At 43.0% G+C, this 20690-nt stretch overlaps 1 protein-coding gene across 3 annotated transcripts; it reads right to left on the reverse strand.

Moving 5' to 3' along the window:
• Positions 1-125: 125 nt before the first annotated feature.
• traf7 (TNF receptor-associated factor 7) lies at positions 126-17415 on the reverse strand. Of its 3 annotated transcripts, none has more exons than XM_085453180.1 (22): positions 17315-17415; positions 13954-14128; positions 13727-13778; positions 13534-13622; positions 13224-13340; positions 12985-13077; positions 12398-12431; positions 12078-12300; positions 11836-11970; positions 11572-11667; positions 11357-11478; positions 7366-7439; positions 7198-7246; positions 6814-6941; positions 6557-6639; positions 6417-6456; positions 6173-6289; positions 5020-5142; positions 2328-2447; positions 1931-2062; positions 915-1034; positions 126-709 (listed from the first exon to the last, which is right to left on the reverse strand). In XM_085453180.1, the coding sequence occupies exons 2-22, from the start codon at positions 14065-14067 to the stop codon at positions 695-697; spliced, it is 2076 nt and encodes a 691-aa protein (XP_085309306.1). In that variant the 5' UTR covers positions 14068-14128; positions 17315-17415; the 3' UTR covers positions 126-694. The 3 variants fall into 3 exon arrangements, with proteins under 3 accessions (XP_085309306.1, XP_085309304.1, XP_085309305.1); XM_085453178.1 differs by having other exon boundaries at positions 13534-13625; XM_085453179.1 differs by lacking the exon at positions 17315-17415 and adding an exon at positions 16619-16672 and having other exon boundaries at positions 13534-13625.
• Positions 17416-20690: the final 3275 nt, after the last annotated feature.

Genomic DNA, 20690 nt, shown 5'->3' on the forward strand with positions numbered 1-20690 from the left:
ATAATACTATATCATTCATAAATATATTTTTATTGCACACACTGCTATAAACATTTCACTGTTTAACAGAAATAAACTGATATTTAATTAAGTATCAATTTACCTTTTTTCTTTTTTAAACAGGATTAAAACTCTTGAGAATGTTAGCTGGCACTTTGGACAAACAGCTGCTGGACGAGGTTGACACGTGGAGTGCTCCCGGTTTGCTAACCAGGCAGAGGGTTTGTCAAAATGATTAAAATGAAACATTCGGAGTCGTGACGCCGTGGATGAAGGCCTTTGCCCAGAAGAACGCCTTTTGCTCACTTATACAAGCTTAAATCATCGATGACGTAATAAACATACGGTATCTGCATGGGGTCCACCCAGGGTAGTGAAGCCAGCCTTTAAACAGTATGTGTTGGGTATCATGGGTGAAGTTCGTCTGCAGGAAGCCGGCAGCACCGTCGACTGTGTGAAAAAAGCACAGCCGCAGTCCTCTCCACACCTCGGGTTAATGTGCAGCGTCCAGTCAGTCCAGTGTGGTGCAACCGTAAGGCAGCTTTGTCTCGCTGTGCCCTGTAATGCACAGGTGGATGAGGCCACTAAGGAGTGTGTAAATCACAATCAAAGAAATGCGTGCTGAGGCGGGAACTGCGCGGAAACGTTAACGGGAGGTGAAGTGAGCTGGACGCCTGTGGAGCCAACGGACCGTTTAGCAAGTCCACACCTGAGGGAGACGGGAAAAGACACAGTAAGACAGGAGACGCGCACAGGGATACATCGGCTTTCAGAATGAAAAAAGAAATATTTCTAATAATCTAGTTTTGAAAACGCACAAGATGCTGGTATAAGCAGAAAAAGGTGACAAGGTGAACCGCTGATGCAGCGGGTGGGTTGAGCTCAGATTTAAGGGTGGGGGCGATCTGTCGTACCTTGACGGTGCTGTCGACAGCTCCGGAGAAGAGGCGCCCTCTGGAAACGGCGAGCGCTGTTACACTGCCCTGGTGTCTCAGCAGAGTCTGGGTGCAGATCATGTTGTCCATGCTCCACACCTACAACACACAAACGCAGCGCTGCTGTCATGTCTGGCCCTGCACAGCGTGACTCGTAGGATGAGATGATGGGATGGTGTCGTCAGGAATTCCCGGGACAGCGCTGAGTGAGGTGCAACCTGACAGCGTCAGACGGACCAAAGCAGAACGTCCCACAGATGCTCTGTTGGATTTAGGTCAGGTGAGTGTGGGGGCCAGTGGTGTCAAGAACACCCGCCCACTACTAAACCGATCACAGACGACTAAAAATAAATAAAAAGTCTACAACCATCTGTGATCTCATCTGATCCTGTTAATCAATGATCTGCACACATCCTACAAAGATAAGTGTGCTCGTTATATGAAACAAAACTTTCAGCTGCTCAGAGCACTGAAACTAGTTCCACTACGATAAACCACAGTGCTCGTGTCACGTCCCTTTAACCACCTAATAAAAATCAAGTTAGAAACTACTGACAACAGTGTGAACTATCCCACCACCACCATGTCCGTCACAGCCCGTCACCCTTTACAACATCCTGTTTCCACACCAGGCAATCTCGTTTCCTTTCATGTGAACTCACTCAGGCTCCGCCCATCCCGATCACAGCCTTGTATATATTTATTACATCGTTATTAACATCTTTGGGACAAAAATGTGTTTTTCTGAGCGGCAGCTGTTGTATCATGTAGGGGGCGTCGCTGACAGGGACGCTCATCAGCTGAGCACAGGGTTAAGATGGTTGTGTCCACTTTCATTTTTTGACTTAAGCTAAACAAACGGATACGAGAGTGGGAGGAAAATATGTGACAAGATGTCAAACTACTGTAATTCTGTAATGACACCATGCACTAAAATGTATTTGAGTGGAATGCATCCAGCTTGACACACACACACACACACACACGGGACTCACCCTGAGGGAGCGGTCATAGGAAGCGCTGAACACTTTGGTCTGGTCGGGGGTGGAGATGACGGCCAGAGCGTAAACTGTCCCCACGTGACCCGTCAAGGTCCGCACCTGCTCTTTAGACTCAATATCCCACACCTGGAGAGGACACACAAACATCACCATTACCACCATCCTTCCTCCTGCATCATCATCACAAACACACACAGAAAACAGCTTTGTAGTAATTTCCCCAGCTGGACTGCTTCAGGTCATGTCAGACAGACTTGCTAAGGCTTTGTGGTTGTAATCTGAACATCCACAGAAAAACCTTTGCAACTATGAGATCAGTGCGTCCAACGGGATCAGTGACACGGGCTTAGCCACTGCCAAGAACAACAGAGGAAATGAAACTGTGCCTTACGTGGATGAGGTTTTCATAGGTGCCGCAGACGATGTGGTGGTTGGTGACAGCAATGGAGTAGACGCTGCCCCCACTGGTCTGCAGGACATGAACACACTCCAGAGAGCGGATGTCCCAAATCTGACATGCACAGACAGAAAGCAGTTTAGTGGAGAAAAAAGGAGCGCGAGGGAACGTCCTTGACCCGAGGGGAACGAACACAGCGCGCAGACACGCACGCTCGGTTATCAGCAGTGGAAAAAGTGAGTTACTCAGCAGCTGGAAGCCATCAATTCTCATCCCCACTGAATCACACGGTTTAACTGGCCAATTACAACACAGCACTGAAAACATTTAGGAAGCTGTAACCACAGCATTTCATAGATGAATCTGATCATTCATAAGTTATGAAAAACATGAAATTTGTTGTGTAGTCAATGAGTCACAGTGTACAGCACAACAGGGCTGACAGGAGAGCAGAGGAACATGCAGGAGGTCTTCTCAATCCTCTATTTAAACTTAGAGCACAGTTAACTAAGCATTAACAGAACACTGCTGTATAATCTCTTTACAAACATCTGGCTAACAGGAAACAGGATCACCGATTCAAACGTGTCTGGCTACCTGCTGAATATTGCACTCATTCTCCCGTCATCTCTGATTTGATCTCCACTCCTCCCCCTTGTGGAAACATGCTGCCTTTATGCCATTAGAGGCCAATTGCCCCCCCTGCCTGTTATAGATTTAGATGTTTTCAAAAGCTCTCAAATAAAATGAAGAGAAATACAGTGAAAACATGAGGACAGGTGACGAGAACTGTAGAAAACAAGTCTGAAATGTCACTTCAAGCCCAGCCTTTCCCACCACGTCGACTCACTTTAACTAATTATTGTGAAACGTAAAACATGAATCAATGCTCCAGAGTCACAGTAAACATTTACCCATTACAGACTCATAAATATCTTCAATGTTGTGCTTCTAGGACTTATTAAATACAACGTGAGCATAAAGAGCTGAGCCAGGACTGAGTTTGTCGAACCGATTCCCCTGCAGTTATAATAAGGAGAGTGTGTTTACATTGTGATGCCACACAAAGGGTCTTTTTTTCATACTGTCCCACAAAAATAATACCATCGAATGATTCCAATTAAACAAACTATATCCAGGGATCAAACAGACCTTTGGGGACTTTGCATCCAGTCTGTGTCAAATGTATGAAGCTGCTAAAATATTTAAAAGCTTAACCGTCACCGAATGCTGCCAACATGTGTCAGAACAGTTTCTGCGGGAAACCGTCTCTAAATGGCTCCTCCAGTTAAAGCGATGGCTAGAGACCAGCTGCTCGCTCACAGGCGTCACATAACAGAGCGCCGTCATTCTTCCACAGACTGTCCTTCGTTCCTACAACCAGTCCCTCTCGCTTTGCTCTCTGTTCTCCCTTCGATGTCCCTGAGGTAGTCATTAGTGGCCAACTGCAGCAAGATAGTGAGACGTGAGCATACACAAACACACAGCATGAAACGAGCCCAGACACACACACACACAGGCATTCCAAGTACTTTGAACAGTGAGGAAGTGAATGAAGCCGACGCACAAACCTTTGTCAGTGCTGAGAACATAACTGAGGGGATACACTCATGGATGCAGCTGTAACTGCACACGGGGGCTCAGTACTCCCACCAACACCCAGAGATGACAGAACACAAAGCTGGAGACCCTGACCTAGCCCAACACACTAGCAGCAGTGCCTGCATTAAAACCGAAATGTATGTTTGGCTGTTCGTCCAGCTCTGCGTGTCCATCTTCCTCCGGATGTTTTTTTATTTTTACACATTGGCTCCAAAATGATCGACCACCAGCTTCCAAACCCTACTCAAATATTTTTTGTTGTTGTTTGTTCTTTTTCTTTGCAGCCAGTAAAAGAAAGAAAATGTTTAATACAGCCAGTGGCCGAGGTCGTCTTTAGTTCCTGGGCACCTGTGTGTTTTGCCCTTTGTTGTCGTTTCCCAGCTGATTTTGTTCCTTTTGGGTTTATTTTTCTTTTCTTCCCGTCTTGCTTTGTGCATTTCAGTTTGTTTTGTTTTTTGCAAATAAGCAAAGGACAGAGAGCTGACAATATTATCATTCCTGTAGTTTATGTTCGTAAGGTTCTGTCCATCTAAAACGTGAATAAAAGAAACAAAAACAAACACTGGACTTCTCCGAGCAGTCAGAAATGAATCAGGCACAACGTTCAACATCAAAAACTATTTTCTCTGTTCAGGAGTTCAAGTAAATAACTGGAATTTGGCGTCTTAGTCAAAACAAAGTAAAGCATGTTAAGACTGTGTAATTGTTTGTGAATTAATGGGTAACAACAATAATTATATTTTAGCATTAAAAGCATCATTTTGATTAAAGAATAATTTTGCTGGTGGAATAAAAAATGATTTTGTTTATTACCATTGCTGTTTTGGGCAGCTGTGAAATAAACCTCACATTGTGTGGAGGTTGAATAAACGTGTTCGTACGCATCAAATTTAAACAAAACTTAGAGATGTTTAACATAACAGCACAAAGGAATCCAGATCCAGGAATCCTTCTGGCTCCAAGGACTCAGTTTGTGCGTAAAGTGGAAATATGCAGTCTCATCATGCTTTTTTATTTTGTTTGAATCATTTATAGCTGCTGAGTTATGATTGGACATAAGTAGGTAAACATTGCTCTTTCTTACCTTGATGGTCTGATACGAGCCGCTGTACAGGTGGTTCTGGGAGGCCACCAGCGCTCGAACCCAGTGATTGAGTCCTGTCAGCTCCTTCTTCAGCTTCAGCTCAGTGCCCACGATGTCCCAAACCTACACACACGACAAGAAAATCCACTGAACTAACAGAGGAGGAAAAAAGTACTGGATCCAAAGAGAACAGTCAATAAAATTACAAAAATACCAGATGGTGAAAAAATATTAAACGTTTGGTAAAACATTTGTTTACTAGAGTAAAACATGGACATTTTAAATACTGGACTCATTTTCAGCTTCACCTTCATCAACATACCACAAAAAGCTAGTTTGTCACACTCACACACGCAAACAGCTGAGCTGAGGCAGATAAAAGGACTTGAAACACAGCAGCAAGTCCATCTCTGAATGGCTCAAAACAAATATCAAACCCCCCAAAATGAAGGTTTTAGAGTTAAAATCACATCAGACTGAACTGCTTCATGACCTTAAACAGGCGTTCATGCTGGAAATCCCCCCAATGTGGCTGAACTGACACACTCTGCACAGAAGAGAGGCTCAAAATTCCTCCGCAGTCATATGAAGACAAATATCAGAAACGCATGATTGTCACAACCACTTCTGACATTTAGAAGAGAAAAGACTTTTTCACATTGTCCCAGGAAGTTTATATAACTGTGTTTAATTTAATAAATGAAATCTTCTTTTAAAAGCAGCATTTTTTATTTACGCTGGTCAACTTTTTCTAACGCTAAAAGTCATCTGATGACCTGAAACATGTTTAAAAACAAAAAAACAAGAAATCAGAAATTTAAACAGCAGAGGTGGAAACATTCAAGTGTGATCTGTCACTGAACTGATGTTGAGAAAGGCTGAGTGAAGGGGGTTGGAGCGGGGGGAGGGAAAGCCTCAAGTAGGGAAAGTCCCTTTTGTGGGAGCACTGACATCACCGACATACAGCACCAATGCATCCTCTTCTTCTCTGTCACTAAAGGCTACAGTCCAAGTTTATTCATTTTTCACATTTTCATATTCTTTGCAGATGTCAGCTGTGCAGGATTTGGGCAAATCCGTCTACTTCTACAGATTTGAAAAACATAAAATAACCCAACATACACTGTGTGAAATATGCTGCACATAACAGTACCTTGATGGCCTTGAGGGAGCCGCTGAACAACATGTTGTGGGAGGAGACCAGTGTGCATACGGGGTTGTCATGGGCACGGATAGTATTGACTTTCTGGAGCGTCTGAATGTCCCACACCTACGCAAGATGCACAGTTGGAGGGGAAATGCATGATGCAAATAAATGAGCTTCTCGACGTATGAAAACATTCCATCGTGAAATTTTATAAGCTTGGTCCTAAAAGAGGGAGGACGCAGAGACTTACAATGATGGTGCAATCTGCAGAGCCACTGTATAGCCTGTTACTATGGGGAGGAAAAAAAATACAACTGAGTCATCCTGAGATTCCTGCAGCTGATAGAGATCCAGTGATTACAACATGTGTGCATGTGTGAATTATGTTACCCTTGGATACACAGAGCCAGCACGATGCCATCATGACCCTCCAGGGTTTTCTGACATTTGTAGGTGGTGCAGGTGTCCCACACCTTAGAGGAAGAGAAGCCGTCACTTAGTATTTCTGTGCATAACAACAACTCTACAATTCCTACTTTCTACAAAACAGGGTTATATGTGGAAGTTGTCTGAATCTCTTTGGAAACAGGAGTGAGGAGGCAAAAATAGCACGTATACAAAAACGGGGAAATGAGTGTAGCCATTACCTTAATCGTCTTATCAGAAGAGCCAGAGAAGAGCAGGTCTCCAGTGGAGTAGACACAGAGACACCAGACGGGACCCTGGTGGCCCACAAATGTCCCCTTACACTTGAAGATCTGCTGGGGGTCGTATGCTACACACGGGCAGAAAGACGGCATAGAGTGGATTTGCATTTTTCACTGGAGAAACACAGTGCGAGGAAAATAACTGAAACAAGAGGTTAAGAACTGAAAGGTGGATAAAGAAAAGGGAAATGGAAAAGCGTGAGCGGGGGGAGGAGGGCAATCCTGAGAGCTGGCAGAGCTACAATTTGAATTTCAGGTTAAACCTTTCACAGATTTTCACCCAATGCTGAGAGAGGAGAAGAGTAAAGGCTAACAGACACTTACAGCCCAGGATTCCCATGTTGAGCCTGGCGTTGATGTGGGACAACTCATCCTGGAGGGACAAAGTAAGTATTTGTGTAATATTTCAGCACCTCGGCTTCTTAGTCACATAAACTCCAGTTCACTCACACACACACACACACACACACACACACACACACACACACTTACGTTAAGCATGGAGGCATCTCTACGAAACTCCATCAGGTCTTCGCTGAGCTTGCTCTGGTTCTCATCCAGCACATCTGAAACACACGCAGACACACAAGGTCTTTAAGACGATGAGAAAAACTTTAAAAAGCACAACTAAATGTTTACTATGATTATTCATTACAGATTGGTGTTGCGGCTGCAGTGATGCGGACGCTGCACCGGTCTGTGGTGGTGAAGAGAGAGCTGAGTGTAAAAGCGAAGCTCTCAGTTTACCGGTCGATCTACATCCCTACCCTCACCTATGGCCACGAGCTGTGGGTAGTGACCGAAAGAACGAGATCGCGGATACAAACAGCAGAAATGAGCTTCCTTCGAAGGGTGGCTGGCCTCTCCCTTAGAGTTAGGGCGAGAAGTTCGGCCATCCGGGAGGGGCTCAGAGTAGAGCCGCTGCTCCTCCACATTGAAAGGAGCCAGTTGAGGTGGTTCGGGCATCTGACAAGGATGCCCCCTGCGTGAGGTGTTCCACCGGGAGGAGGCCCCGGGGCAGACCCAAGACAAGCTGGAGAGATATCTCTCGGCTGGCCTGGGAACGCCTTGGTGTTCCCCGGATAAGCTGGAGGAGGTGGCTGGGGAGAGGGAGGTCTGGGGTTCTCTGTTTAGGCTGCTGCCCCCGCGACCCGGCCCCGGATAAAGCGGAAGAAGATGGATGGATGGATATTAATTACCCAGGTTATGTGTCTCTTTTTATTTTAAGTCTGTGCTGCATTTTGCAAATCATGAAGTGCTACTTTCTTACATAGTTTCTCCATTACAGAGCATAGCATAAGGCAGCATTTGAGAGGGTTTCCTACTAGCTCCTGAAGGAGCAGTTACCTGTAGCAGCACGCCGACTGATTTAGTAGTTTTTAAATCTGTAGCCTTCAACCCTACCCACACAGAGTTAAGAGACAACACGCATAAGGAGATGCACGTGATGCAGATTCTTAAAAGGCTCCAATTTTAACTCACACATGGATAACACTCCATCATATCCAAGATCATCTCCATTCCCCATACCCCCCTTTCCTTTCCGGCCCAAAAACAAACCCGATAAACCTGCACTTCTTCTGTCAGCAAGTAACTACAGCCGTTAATGGTTTGCTGTTATACATTGCAAGTGGTGGATGTTTATATTTATACAAACATGTTGGGGACACAGACCCATGATGGTGCAATGAGTCGCCACTGGCAGCCATTCAAAAGAAAGTAAACATCATAGGGAGACGAGCTAAGACGGCTTCAGACGGAGGATGAACTAAGATGCTGCACATAGGGCTGGGCCATATTATACCGTTCACTGTAATACTGGTACAATGTTAGGCAACGATAAGAAAATGAAACATCGCAATAGAATTTGGGTAAAACGCGCATGCGCAGTGCCGAAAAAGCACGGCGGTAACAGAGAATGAGGAGGAGGAAAGCAGATTGTTGAGTGAAATGGATGAACCAGAATTAGTTTGTAAAAATGTTGCAACTATGAAGTTTAACATCCAGGCATCCATGAAAACAGAATTCATTACATTTAACGGCGTAAGAAGTTAGCAGGAAGCTAGCGGAAGTTAGCTCACTAGTTACCTAAGCATGATATAGCATGTTCTGACTGAGAAAATTCTGAAAAAAATCAAACGTACAGCTCTGCTGTCACTTCCAACATAAATGAAGACAGGAAACTAAACAGCAGTGACGTTTGCAGGGTTACTGAAGTTGGGCTACCTGGTATCCGGTCGCTAAGTCTGACGTCACTAGCCGTGTCTGGGCCTAAACTCCGCTGCAGGTCCATATATCAAACGATCACTATGGCATTACTGAGAGTTGAAAAACTGTCTAAAGTCTTTCATCTTTAATAAAATGATCAGCGTTCTGCTCTACCAGGTGTAACAATTGAGTTTAACATCCAGGCACCCATGAAAACGGAATTTATGACATTTAACGGAGTTAGAAGTTAGCAGGGAGTTAGCTCGCTAGCTTCTATCTAAATACAATATAGCATGTCCTGACTGCGGGGCTTTGGAAACAAATTAAAACGTACAGCTCTGTTATCACTTCCAGCATAAATGAAGACAGAAAACTAAACAGCAGTGACGTTTGTAGGGTTACTGAAGTTGGGCTAGCTGCTATATAATGATGTGCTACGTGACCGCTAGCGACACAGCTATGTTAGCATAATATAAACAAGCTAACTTTTTTTCCACTCGATAAAAGTTACCGTGAGTGTTCTCGGTGGTCAGGAACAAATGTAATCGCATGGCAGGATGCTGTAAAAGGACCAAACTTCAGCCAGGAGAACAACTGAGATAATCCATCCACAATACGAGGTTAGTCATTCATATACTGCTGCATGGGCTGGGCTGTAGTTACATCCTAAGGTTTTAAAAACTGAGCTTAAATAAATGATTAGCGGTAATAAAAGCCGAGGGAGGTCAACAGGGATCACTGACTGTTTTAGGAGCTTTTTGAGATTAAATAGAAGAAAATACAAAACATTAAACATGTTAACAACACAAAAGCCATATTAAACGCAGACTACTTTAGACCCGGAAGTAGAATTCGTCACGTCATCACTTAATGACCGGATATAATGATGTGCTACAGGTCGCTAGCGACACAGCTGTGTTAGCATAAACACAGTGAAGCTGGAGGATGAACACTAACACTTTTCCCCTCGATGAAAGTTAACGTGAAGGTTCCTGATGGTTAGAGACAAATGCAATCGCATGGCAGGATGCTGTAAACGGACCAAACTTCAGTCAGGAGAACAACTGAGATAATCCATCCACAATACGAGGTTAGTCATTCATATACTGCAACAACATGGGAATAGAGCCGCTGTGATAGAATACAGCATTAATGACTCGATGGTACAGAAGTGGAAGAAGCAAGAAGAATGAGTTGAATAAAGTTTGATTTATCTGACTGCTTTGTGCCTTATAATCCCGTGCACCTTATGGTCCGAGAAATACATATTTGACTTTTTTATTTGGCACACTGCAGTTTAATGTTGCAAAGCACCTCTTTTTTAACTTCAGTGGATATTATACATGGTTATGCTCAGGATATGTCAGCACATTTCTACTGGAAATGCCTTTTGGTTAAACCTTCAGCAAGGAATTTGCATTTGCACTGTTACATTTTTATAAAGCTTTAATGCACATAAAAAAACAGCTGCTTGTTTAAGTGAAAATAAATGGATGGGTTTTTTGTGCTAGTAATGTTGTGGAGTTGTATTTTGTCTCGCATCAATTATATCGTCAGTTATATCGTTATCGCAAATTTTCAAATATATATCGTGATAAATATTTTTGCACACATGTATGGTATAAGACGAATACAAATTATTTTGAACAAAGCTCCTCTAAGAAGAGCTCAAGAATAAAAGGAGAACTAAAAATAATCCTAACAGGTCCATGCGACTTTGGAAACTGGCCTGACCAAAATAAAACTATTTACCAACAACTACAGTTCCACTTAAAGCCTTATTAAGTAACTTAACTAAGTCGGAACTTCCCTTCAGTCTGTGAAACATCCAGAGGAAGTATGAGCCAATATCTTCTTACTGAATCTAATTTGATGGCTCCTAGAGTCGATAACAACAAAACGCACATCTTGGTATTCAGTACATGTTGTGCTGATAATATACTGAATACTCAAATAAGCTGAAGTGTGAAGACATGTCTGATCTTTCCATGATATTAGTCTGAGAGTCTGTACTTGTCTTTCACATGCACTGCTTTGCTGAATACTTGGGCAAAGTGAACTATTTAAAACACATTCTTTATATAAGCTGTATACCTGAGGTACCACAGCACCTGTTTCTTGACAGCTATACAGCATCACTGAGCCACATACAAGCAGCCCACCTGCTCACTGAAGCTCAACTACATCTTCTTCCAAGCATATAAATATGCAAATGATGTTGCTGAATGTTAGAAAAAGAGAACTGATTCTTAGTTCTGCTTTTCTGTCATCTCACCAAATTTGAGCTCCAGGTTTTTCTCTAGCTGATCCAACTTCTCAGATAATTTCCCCAACATGGAGCGTAGGAAGGCGATGTCTTGGTCCTTCTGAGCCAGAGTGAGCTGCATCTCATGGAATCTAAGCAGTCAAAAGTCAGACGTCACATTAGGACCGATGGGGAGGTTAACAGAAACGGTTCAGCACAACAAAAGTCTGTTTATCTGAGCTCACCTGTCGTCAGTCTGCTGCAGAAACTCCTTGAGGCCCTCAAATTTACAGACCTCCAGGTGTGTTTCATATGTGTCCTGGTTGCCTATGAATGTGCAGCTGTTGGCAAGGAGACAAGATGCAGATTACTGACAAGTAAAACAGAGCAAATATGAATACAGTAAAGTAACAGTGCCAATGGAAAAAGCAAGAAATAATTTCATAGAATGAACAAAATATGCTGGAGAAAGGTGAAAATAAGACATCAAAGCGCTGTTTTAGGATTACCCATATTTGGAGTGTGGACATTTGATGTGTTCGCATTCTTTGAGGTGAGCCTCCAGGTTCATGGTGAGCAACGGCGGGCAGGAGGGGTTGTTTGGGCATCGCACGGGCCTGTAGTCACAGCTGGCCTCATGTTCTCTGCAAACAGATGTTGGGACGATGAAAGCAGAAAATGTTTTTTAACAGGATACAAACAGACCATACAGCTCTTTGTTTCACTTTAGATTTCAGGAATGTTTCCTTACTTGCGTGTAGATAGTTTGATTGTGAACGGGCAGCCCAGCGGGTCCACCTCGTAGGCTCCAGGTTTCCCGGCCACTGAGGTGTTGGAGGCCGTGGCGCCGGCCGCGCTGCTGCCTACAGCCCTGCAGCCGTATTTACAGTGGATGAAGAGCTCTCCAATCTGCTCGGCTACTGCAATGTTGTTCACCACAACCGTTAACTTAGCTGCATCCACAGGGCACTTATCTGCAAGGAGCACAAATATTAATTAGGTAGGGTTAAAATCGAGTAAACTTCAAAATTGTACTGCAATAAATGTCTGTTACACATTTTTTAGGGTTACCTGAAGTCAAGGCACATCGTCTGCAGAAAGTGTGCTGCAGAAAGAGGAAGTTAGAGTTAGTTTAGTTTTACTTTGCTTTAAAACATCTGGATATTTGGTGAGCCCTGACAGTCACACATGCATCTAACAAAGAGTGGCAGCTTTTCTGTTTTACTGCAACACTAGCAGAAATTGTTGGCCACCAGGGATTTACAGCCACTTCTACTAGTGCATTTAGAATAACCTAGAATATTGTGGAAATGCGTTTGTTTTTTTAGTACGTCATTAAAAAGGGCAAACAGGTCTATTTTCATTCCAATTCACATTAGTCAGAAATCCAGTAACTGGATGTGCCCTGTATGATCCCCTTTCTCAAGCAGTCCTTTGTCATCACTATTTTATTTGACAGCTGGATATCAACAGCATGTCAGTTTTAGCACTTTTTCAGAGTCACAATCAAACCTTTAGGAAACCGAGCACAACTGTGATGAAATTTGTTGGAGGTTTTTACAAGCAGTTGGACAAACTATGGAAAAAAAGAGGAACAACTTTCAAAGCACAGGCAGACGGACAGAAAGAAAAAGATTACAAGTTAAAAGAAGACTCACCCCACACGTGGTGATGACGGGGTCCTTGAAGACGTTGCAACACAGCTGGCAGCAAAGTTTGACTGAAGGCTGCTCAGCAAAGACCTGCGGCTCCTGCTCACAAACATAAACTTGTGTTAATTCACTCAACTCCAAAACTGTGCTCTGTGTGTCTGTGTAGATCTCTGAATGTACTGCAAGCCATCTGTTTATATTTGCTTCCATATATGTAGAGTAAATATAAATGCCGGCTGCCATACCGTGTCCTCCTCCTCTTCGTGCAGAGAGAAAGTGGAGCGCAAGGACATGTTGGACTCGGAATGGAGAGATCGGACTGAGATGGCCGAATCTGACCTCCGAGGAGTACCGATGGGAGGCTGAGGAAGGGAAAAGAAGCAGCGAGGAAGAAGAGTTCATAAACAAATCCCACACTAACGGTATCACAGCAAATCCTCATGCGTGCAAATATGAAAAAGATGCAGAGCATGAAAACATTTCATGTTTTAGTCCAATAAATGATCACTTTGACTACGTTATCATGAACTGGATGTTGAGTTGATGTGTGCTTACCATTCCATCGTCGTCATCACGGGGGGAGTAGGTCAGAGTGCTCGAGGAGGAAGGAGTCCGTCTGTGCTGCTTGTAAGTGCTGGAGCCTTCTGCTGAAAAAAGAAGGGGAATACTCAGAGGAAAGAACACTACAGTAAAACAAAACTTCAGTGACATCAAGCAAACACGCAGTGGTGTGTTAATTATGTGTCACCTTTAGCTCCAGCAGCTGAGAAAGTTGGAGCAAACGAGGCCTCCATCCTGCTCTGCAGTGAAGAAAGATGCACAGACGGAATAGCTCAGAGTCAAAGTTTCCGTTTATTTTAAAATAAAACAAAAGCTGTGATGGGAATACATTGCAGATCACGAGTACAATGAGCAATAGTGTACAATGAATACTAATCCTGCTACATGATTCAAATTTATGCAAGTGTCTCTCACCCCGTTGCCAGAGTCTGCTGAGGGGCTGGAGGGGCTGCTGGGGATGGTTGCTGTGCTAGCTATCGCTGCTCCTCCGGAGTATCGGTTGTAACGAGGAGTCTTACCACTGCTCATAACCCAAAGCACACACTCAGAATATGTGAGGAAAGACTATCAGGTAGCTGGACTGCTAGGCCTAGGAAGAGGTAAAAGGACAAGGAGGGTATTAGCGTGACACATACTGTAAAAACGATATCAGTTGGTATGGTTATTTCCCTCCGACCAGAACTACAGAAGTCCGAGTAAAAAGAGCTTAAGCACGTAATGCTTGCTTTAAGTTAGAGTTATGTTTTAACACAGAACAAAAATTAAAAATAAAAGCCACATGCCCACAGTTGGCTCGAGGGATGTCAGCAACTGCCAGAAGCTGCAGCACAGCTTTAATCTACACGAGAGGCAACGCAGTGAAAAAGAAACGACACAGTGGAGTTACTGTTGTTAAGGCGACGTTTGACCTACTTTACTGGCCTCAAGCACAACAACACAATCAAACATAATTATTTCAATTCACAGAAAAGATGACGTTTATGAAGAAGTTTTATGTTTTAGTCTGTTGAATCCGACTATCCAGAAAACCCAGAGCACAAATCCAGCAATAACAGGGAGTTCAAAGTTCAGTCATTCGTTAATTAATTTGTTAAATTAAAAACAAAAAAAGTTCTGTTTCCTCTCTGCTAGTACTGTGTAGTTTGTCTCATTCACAAATATACACACAAAAAACTCCTCAGGTACCCCCAGACTGAAATCTGAGGCCCAGCTGATCTGAGAGGATAGAAAGTAATGTGATTTTTTTTAATGTCATTACAGGATTTCCTGTCTTTCTGTGAACAAACCGTGGCCTCGTGCTGCTTTACAAGAAAGCTTTTCAGTTTTGGGACGGTTCAGAACTGAAGTAACAACATGGACTACTGAGAATGAGAAATATTATTATTTAGTTACTGAACTGACAACAAATTAAGAAATTCAGACTGTTTTGATTTGTCTAATGCCTAAACAGAACATGTTCTGAGTCAGTGCATTAAATGTTTGTAGTTTTTGGACTGTTGGTCAGGCAAAAGAAGACATCTGAAGACTGATTTTCAGACCATTAAAAAAAGTAGATGTCAGCTTGAAGTGGACTTATGCTCATTTCCCCCCCTCCGTTTGACACACCTTTCTGCTGACTGTGCTTTGTGGCTGAGATGACCATATTAGGAAATTTGCTCCAATGACATAATACAGAGCCAAGAGCAGAAAAAACTGAAGCTGGAGCTTTAGTTTCCCAAGGATTTCTTGCATATATCCCATCTTTATTTCATAGGAGCATCCAATTTTGTAATTATTTATATCTTCTTCTTTTGGCCACAGCCAGCTCACCCTATCCATTGCAACCTCCTCTGTAAATGGACTGATTCTTATATAGCACTTTTCTACTCTCCCGGAGTGCTCAAAGTGCTCATGCCTCATTCACCTAATCACACCCACTCATACAAGCACTTCCAAACACAAGTGCAACTAATAAATATTCACACACATTCACACTCCGATGAACGCATCGGAGGGCAATCTTGCCCAAGGATATTTGGCATGCAGAGTAGGGAAGCCAGGAATCGAACCACCAACCTACCAAGCTGATCTGCTCTACCGCCTGAGCCACAGCCAACCCTGTCACATCAACCCTCTCCATGTCCTTCTCGTGACATCCATGAACCTGCTCTGAACTCCTTGTTATGCTTCCAACTGGCAGCTCAATCTTGATGATCATTTCCCAATATATCCACTATCCCTCCTCTTCACATGTCCAAACCATAAGATAAGATAAGATAACCTTTATTAGTCCCACACGTGGGAAATTTGTTTTGTCATCTCAGTAAGGTAAGGCTAACTTAATCTCCAAATTGCTAACCTAAGCTGCCACTCTGATACACTCATTTCTAATCCTGTCCATCCTGCTCACTCTCAATAAAAATCCTAACATCTTCATTTCTGCCACCTTCAGCCCAGACTGTCTTTTATCTTTTATCAAACCAGCCTTCACAGCAGTTGCTCTACCATGTTGTAAACCTTCCCTTCCACTCTTGCTATCATTGTGCGAATGCCGTGAGGCGCTGTGAGACCCGGTGGTCAAGGTTCAATCCTACCTGTGGATGTTGCCGCACGTCTTCAACGCTTGCACACACTCCACTTTCTTGACACTGTTCACTGTACCCTTTCAAATAATGCAGTTTTCAGCAAAGACTTCAGCTTCTGCACAGTGTTTGCAGATAGTTCTCCTTCTTCTGCTGTTTTCAGATTCTACTACACGGCATTCACACAGCATTTTCGAAGGAAATGCAACTTTTTCTATTTGCTGTCTGTCTTACATATTAAGACAGAAAAAAATAAGGTAAAACATAATAGGTCGTGTTTATTGACAAAGTGAAATAATTCTAAGTCTTTTAACTGGGAGAGTAAAGCTGCATCAGCCAGCAGCAGATCAGCAGAGGAAGTTCAAAATTCTACAAATTGTAGATTCATCTCGGATGTTTGCCTCGCAAGAGTGCTCATTCACACACAAACACACATATACACTGTGTATATGTACATATTGATAGAAAGTACACATGCAGATAGTTAGCAAACAATAGCATATCTCTAATCCTTCTACCTTGTTAAAAGTAGTGCTCCTCCAAAGATATACACCGAGTCCAACTTATTCGTGTGCTAAACTTGTGAAACTGTGCTCAACATCTGCAAACCGTCAAACCAAGGGGAGGAGTGAGGGAGACATAGAGAGGGAGCAAAACAAGCACAATGGGGAGAGGGGGGGCGAGACAGCCAAAAAAACCAGTGACCCGGACAACTAGCTAATGATGCAAACGGAAAGGTATGCGGTCCGTGGGCTGCACAGTCTGCCAGTGAACCTATTCCGGAGCTGTACTCGCTGTCATAAGCCCGGAGATTCCCGTAAAAAAAAGGGGGGCGGAACACGAACACACACACACACACACACACACACAACGGAGCAAAGTTAAAGACAGCTAGCTGGCTAAATGCTTAAACGCGGAATATATAAGCGAATAGGCGTAAAGCGCGAGTTTCCTACTATAAAAGAAAGCGGTCTACGACCGTGTCTGCCTGCAGTCATGTTGTCAACAACCATGTAAACTGCGACAATTGCTAACCTTAAGTATCTTCTTTGCTAGCTTAACTTAGCTTATGTTACATTTTCATTAGCAATCACTGCGACTAACAGTCTGTGGCAGGAAAAACTAAAAACAGCGGTCGAATAATCCGCTTTATTTTGTATTCAGCAAGAACATGATTACAAAAAAGTCGTTTTGGCTTAGTTTTGCACACTTACCATTATATCTGTTTAACAACAGCGCAGCTACAATTTTCTAGACGAATTCTGAAATCTTCCTCTTTGCCTCACATACACACAGCTCAAGATACCGCAGTGTGTTCTGGGACATGTAGTCGAACTCGTAACGCGTTCTCTTCATCAGTATATTTTTCTCCGCTGTTAGACTATACCACCCACAATGCACCTCGCGGACCTGCCATTGGACTTGATGCTGTCAGTAAAATTCCGCAAACCAACTGGGAAGTGCGTTATTCCCAAGTAAATCCACAGTCTGACGAGTTCAGCCTCCGTATTGGTTCCTGACCGACACGGACACGGAGCGGCCACCATCACGTTATACGTGCAGGGCACGTGGATGGTGGTCTGATGCGGAGAGGTGTTGAAGTGTAAAATAATGTTACAAATGCTGTGATTTCTCGGGAAATGGCGACATTTGGAACACATGAGCTTATTTCCATCATATTGCGCCACTCTCATAGACAACTTATTCCCAAATGACACGGAAATACTACTACTACTGATAAATTATATCAGCCAGCATCTTCGAGTGTTTACAGTTTATGATAGAAAGAATCAGATTAATAAACTGGACTGAAAGAAAAAAACACATACACACGTTTAATGACACAGAACTGGACAATATTAGACAATAATATGAATAACACCGGGCGTTATAAAAAGGAACCTTATGGCATCAGAATATAGTTTCTCCCAGTAACTATGACAATGTTTTGTATTTCATATATTGTGTAGAAATTATGTGTAACTAGAAGTATATTTATTCTTGTAATTCAGGTTTATATAAATAAGGAAGGGCAGCATGGTGGCATTGTGGTGTGCAATGTTGCCTCACATCAAGAACATTCAATTCCACCATCAGGCTGGAGTTTTTCTGTGTTTGCCTGGGTTCTCTCTGGGTACTCTGGCTTCCTCCCACAGTCCAGTTAAATAGAGTTAGTGGGGATAGGTTAACTGGAAACTGAAAATTGCCCATAGGTGTGAATGTGTGTGCGAATGGCTGTGTCTATGTGTTAGCATGCCTCTCGCCCTGAGAAAGCTGGGATAGGTTCCAGCTCCCTGAGTTCTGCGACCCTGAAAAGGATGAGCGGAAGAGAATGGATGGATAAATAATAATTGATAATTTATGGAGAAGAGGTTTAAATAAGTTTGCACTTTCTGCCACTCTGTTTCAGATATGTAAACGAAATAAGCAAATGTCAAGATACTGTGAAGATACAGAAATTCTTTTATTGCTGCCATATAATCTGCATCATTATAATTGCATTAATAACATTCTTTACAGCATTATTCCATCTAATAATATCCATCCATTCGCTACCGCTTATCCTTTTCAGGGTCGCGGGGGGTGCTGGAGCCAATCCCAGCTGTCATAGGGCGAGAGGCGGGGTACACCCTGGACAGGTCGCCAGTCTGTCGCAGGGCTAACACACAGGGACAGACAACCATTCACACTCACATTCACACCTAGTGACAATTTGGATTATCCAATTAACCTATCCCCACAAGCTGCATGTCTTTGGACGGTGGGAGGAAGCCGGAGTACCCGGAGAGAACCCACGCAAACACGGGGAGAACATGCAAACTCCACACAGAAAGACCCCGGCCTGATGGTGGAATTGAACTCAGGACCTTCTTGCTGTGCGGCAACAGTGCTAACCACCGTGCCACCGTGCTGCCCCATCTAATAATAATTCTCACAGTATTGATACTGCATTACAGTTGTTTATTGAAGATGTCCATTTGAGGATCCTTCCATTATGTTAACTTTTATTACAGGTACGGTTAGAAGTATTTTATACACATTGCATATCTGTGCTTATTTTGAGTTGATGTTCGGGTCATTAAGGGTCTTAAGCTTCACTGGCGTGTTTGGTGTCTTAATATATTTTATTCTACTTGGTAACAGATGACCAGAGTCAATAATTAGCCTCAGAGACCCTGAGGGCTTGAAGTTTATTACCTTGTATGGAAGGTGTTATAGAAAAGAGAAGTTCTATGTCTGTTATAGCTATTAAAAATGTACGATTAACGGTGACTAATGTCTGGAACCTATTTTAATCTGTCATTGACGCCATGGGGGGGCGTGTACCCCACTGCTTTATAAATGTCCACAACATGTATTTCGGTGACAAGACATATGTTGATGTTTTCTCCGGGCTGTTAATAAACTCAACGTTTGATTGCACCTTTCTGGGGCCTCCGTGGTTTGTGACACTGCTCTACATTGATCGATTTTGCGACAATACGCTTCGTATTCAACTTTTTTTTTATCGTATTGTTTTTGTTCTATTTTTCCTAAATGACTGTCTGCATATTGTTTTACATGTTCAAAATAAATGAAACTATTGTGGTTATTGTGGTGTAATGGTTTGACGGATATTTTCTCAGCACACCTTTGGCCCCTTAGCACCAACCGAGCATCATTTAAACACCACAGCCTACCTGAGAATTGTTCCTGATTGTGTCCATCCCTTTGCGACTACAGCGTACCACCTTCTGATGGCTGCTTCCTGAGTTCATTGTAGTCAAATCACCTCTGCAGTCACCAGATCTTGATTCAATAGAGCACCTCAGGGATGTGGGAGATTGGTGAGATTAAGATCACGGACAAATCTGCAGCAGCTTTGTGATGCCATCATGTCAACATAGACCAGCATCTCTGAGGAATGTTTCCAGCACCTCGTTTAATCTGTACAACCAACAATGCAGGGAGCTCTGAAGTCAAACCTGGGCCCAACCCAATACTAGTCAGGTGCATCAAACAAACTGACCAGTGAGTGTATATTAAGAGTATATAAGCTGTATTCAGTGTATGTGCTTTCCCCCCTCTTTCATTGTTTTACCCTCTTTTCACCAGAAGAGGGTACCACTCATTTACATGTGATGAGACCACTGGGCTAAAAGGCAAATAGAAATAATGTAAACGTGACACAAAAAGAACTTTAATCCACCTACTGGCATAAAACCAGCTGCTCACTTCATTTATAAGTGACATAAGTGGCATTTTACAGGCAACATTTAGACACAGCAGAAAAACATAGTCCAACTAAATTTAGATTGAATTTAGATAACTGCAGTGAAGAACCACCTTGATCATAATTTGAGTGAACAGACCAGCCACGTTACTGCTTAGTTGTATTGTAGATACAGTAAATGTGTCCATTACTGTGCAAAAAGAAAAAAAAGAGAAGCTTTGTGACCTCAGTTAATAACAAGTTCTCCTGCATGTAAAATGCTCCCACATCAGCAGAAAGATGAGGCTGTGTTCACCTTCACAGCAGTGATTTGGTGTGATAGATGTGGGATGAGGTGCAGGGACGCCACAGAAGCAGAGTGGATCTTTCATTGGTAC

The sequence above is a fragment of the Copadichromis virginalis genome, linkage group LG4 (genome assembly GCF_057382275.1).
Source record: "Copadichromis virginalis isolate Kocher_CV1m ecotype Utaka linkage group LG4, C_Virginalis_male_GT1.1, whole genome shotgun sequence".
NCBI lineage: Eukaryota > Metazoa > Chordata > Actinopteri > Cichliformes > Cichlidae > Copadichromis > Copadichromis virginalis.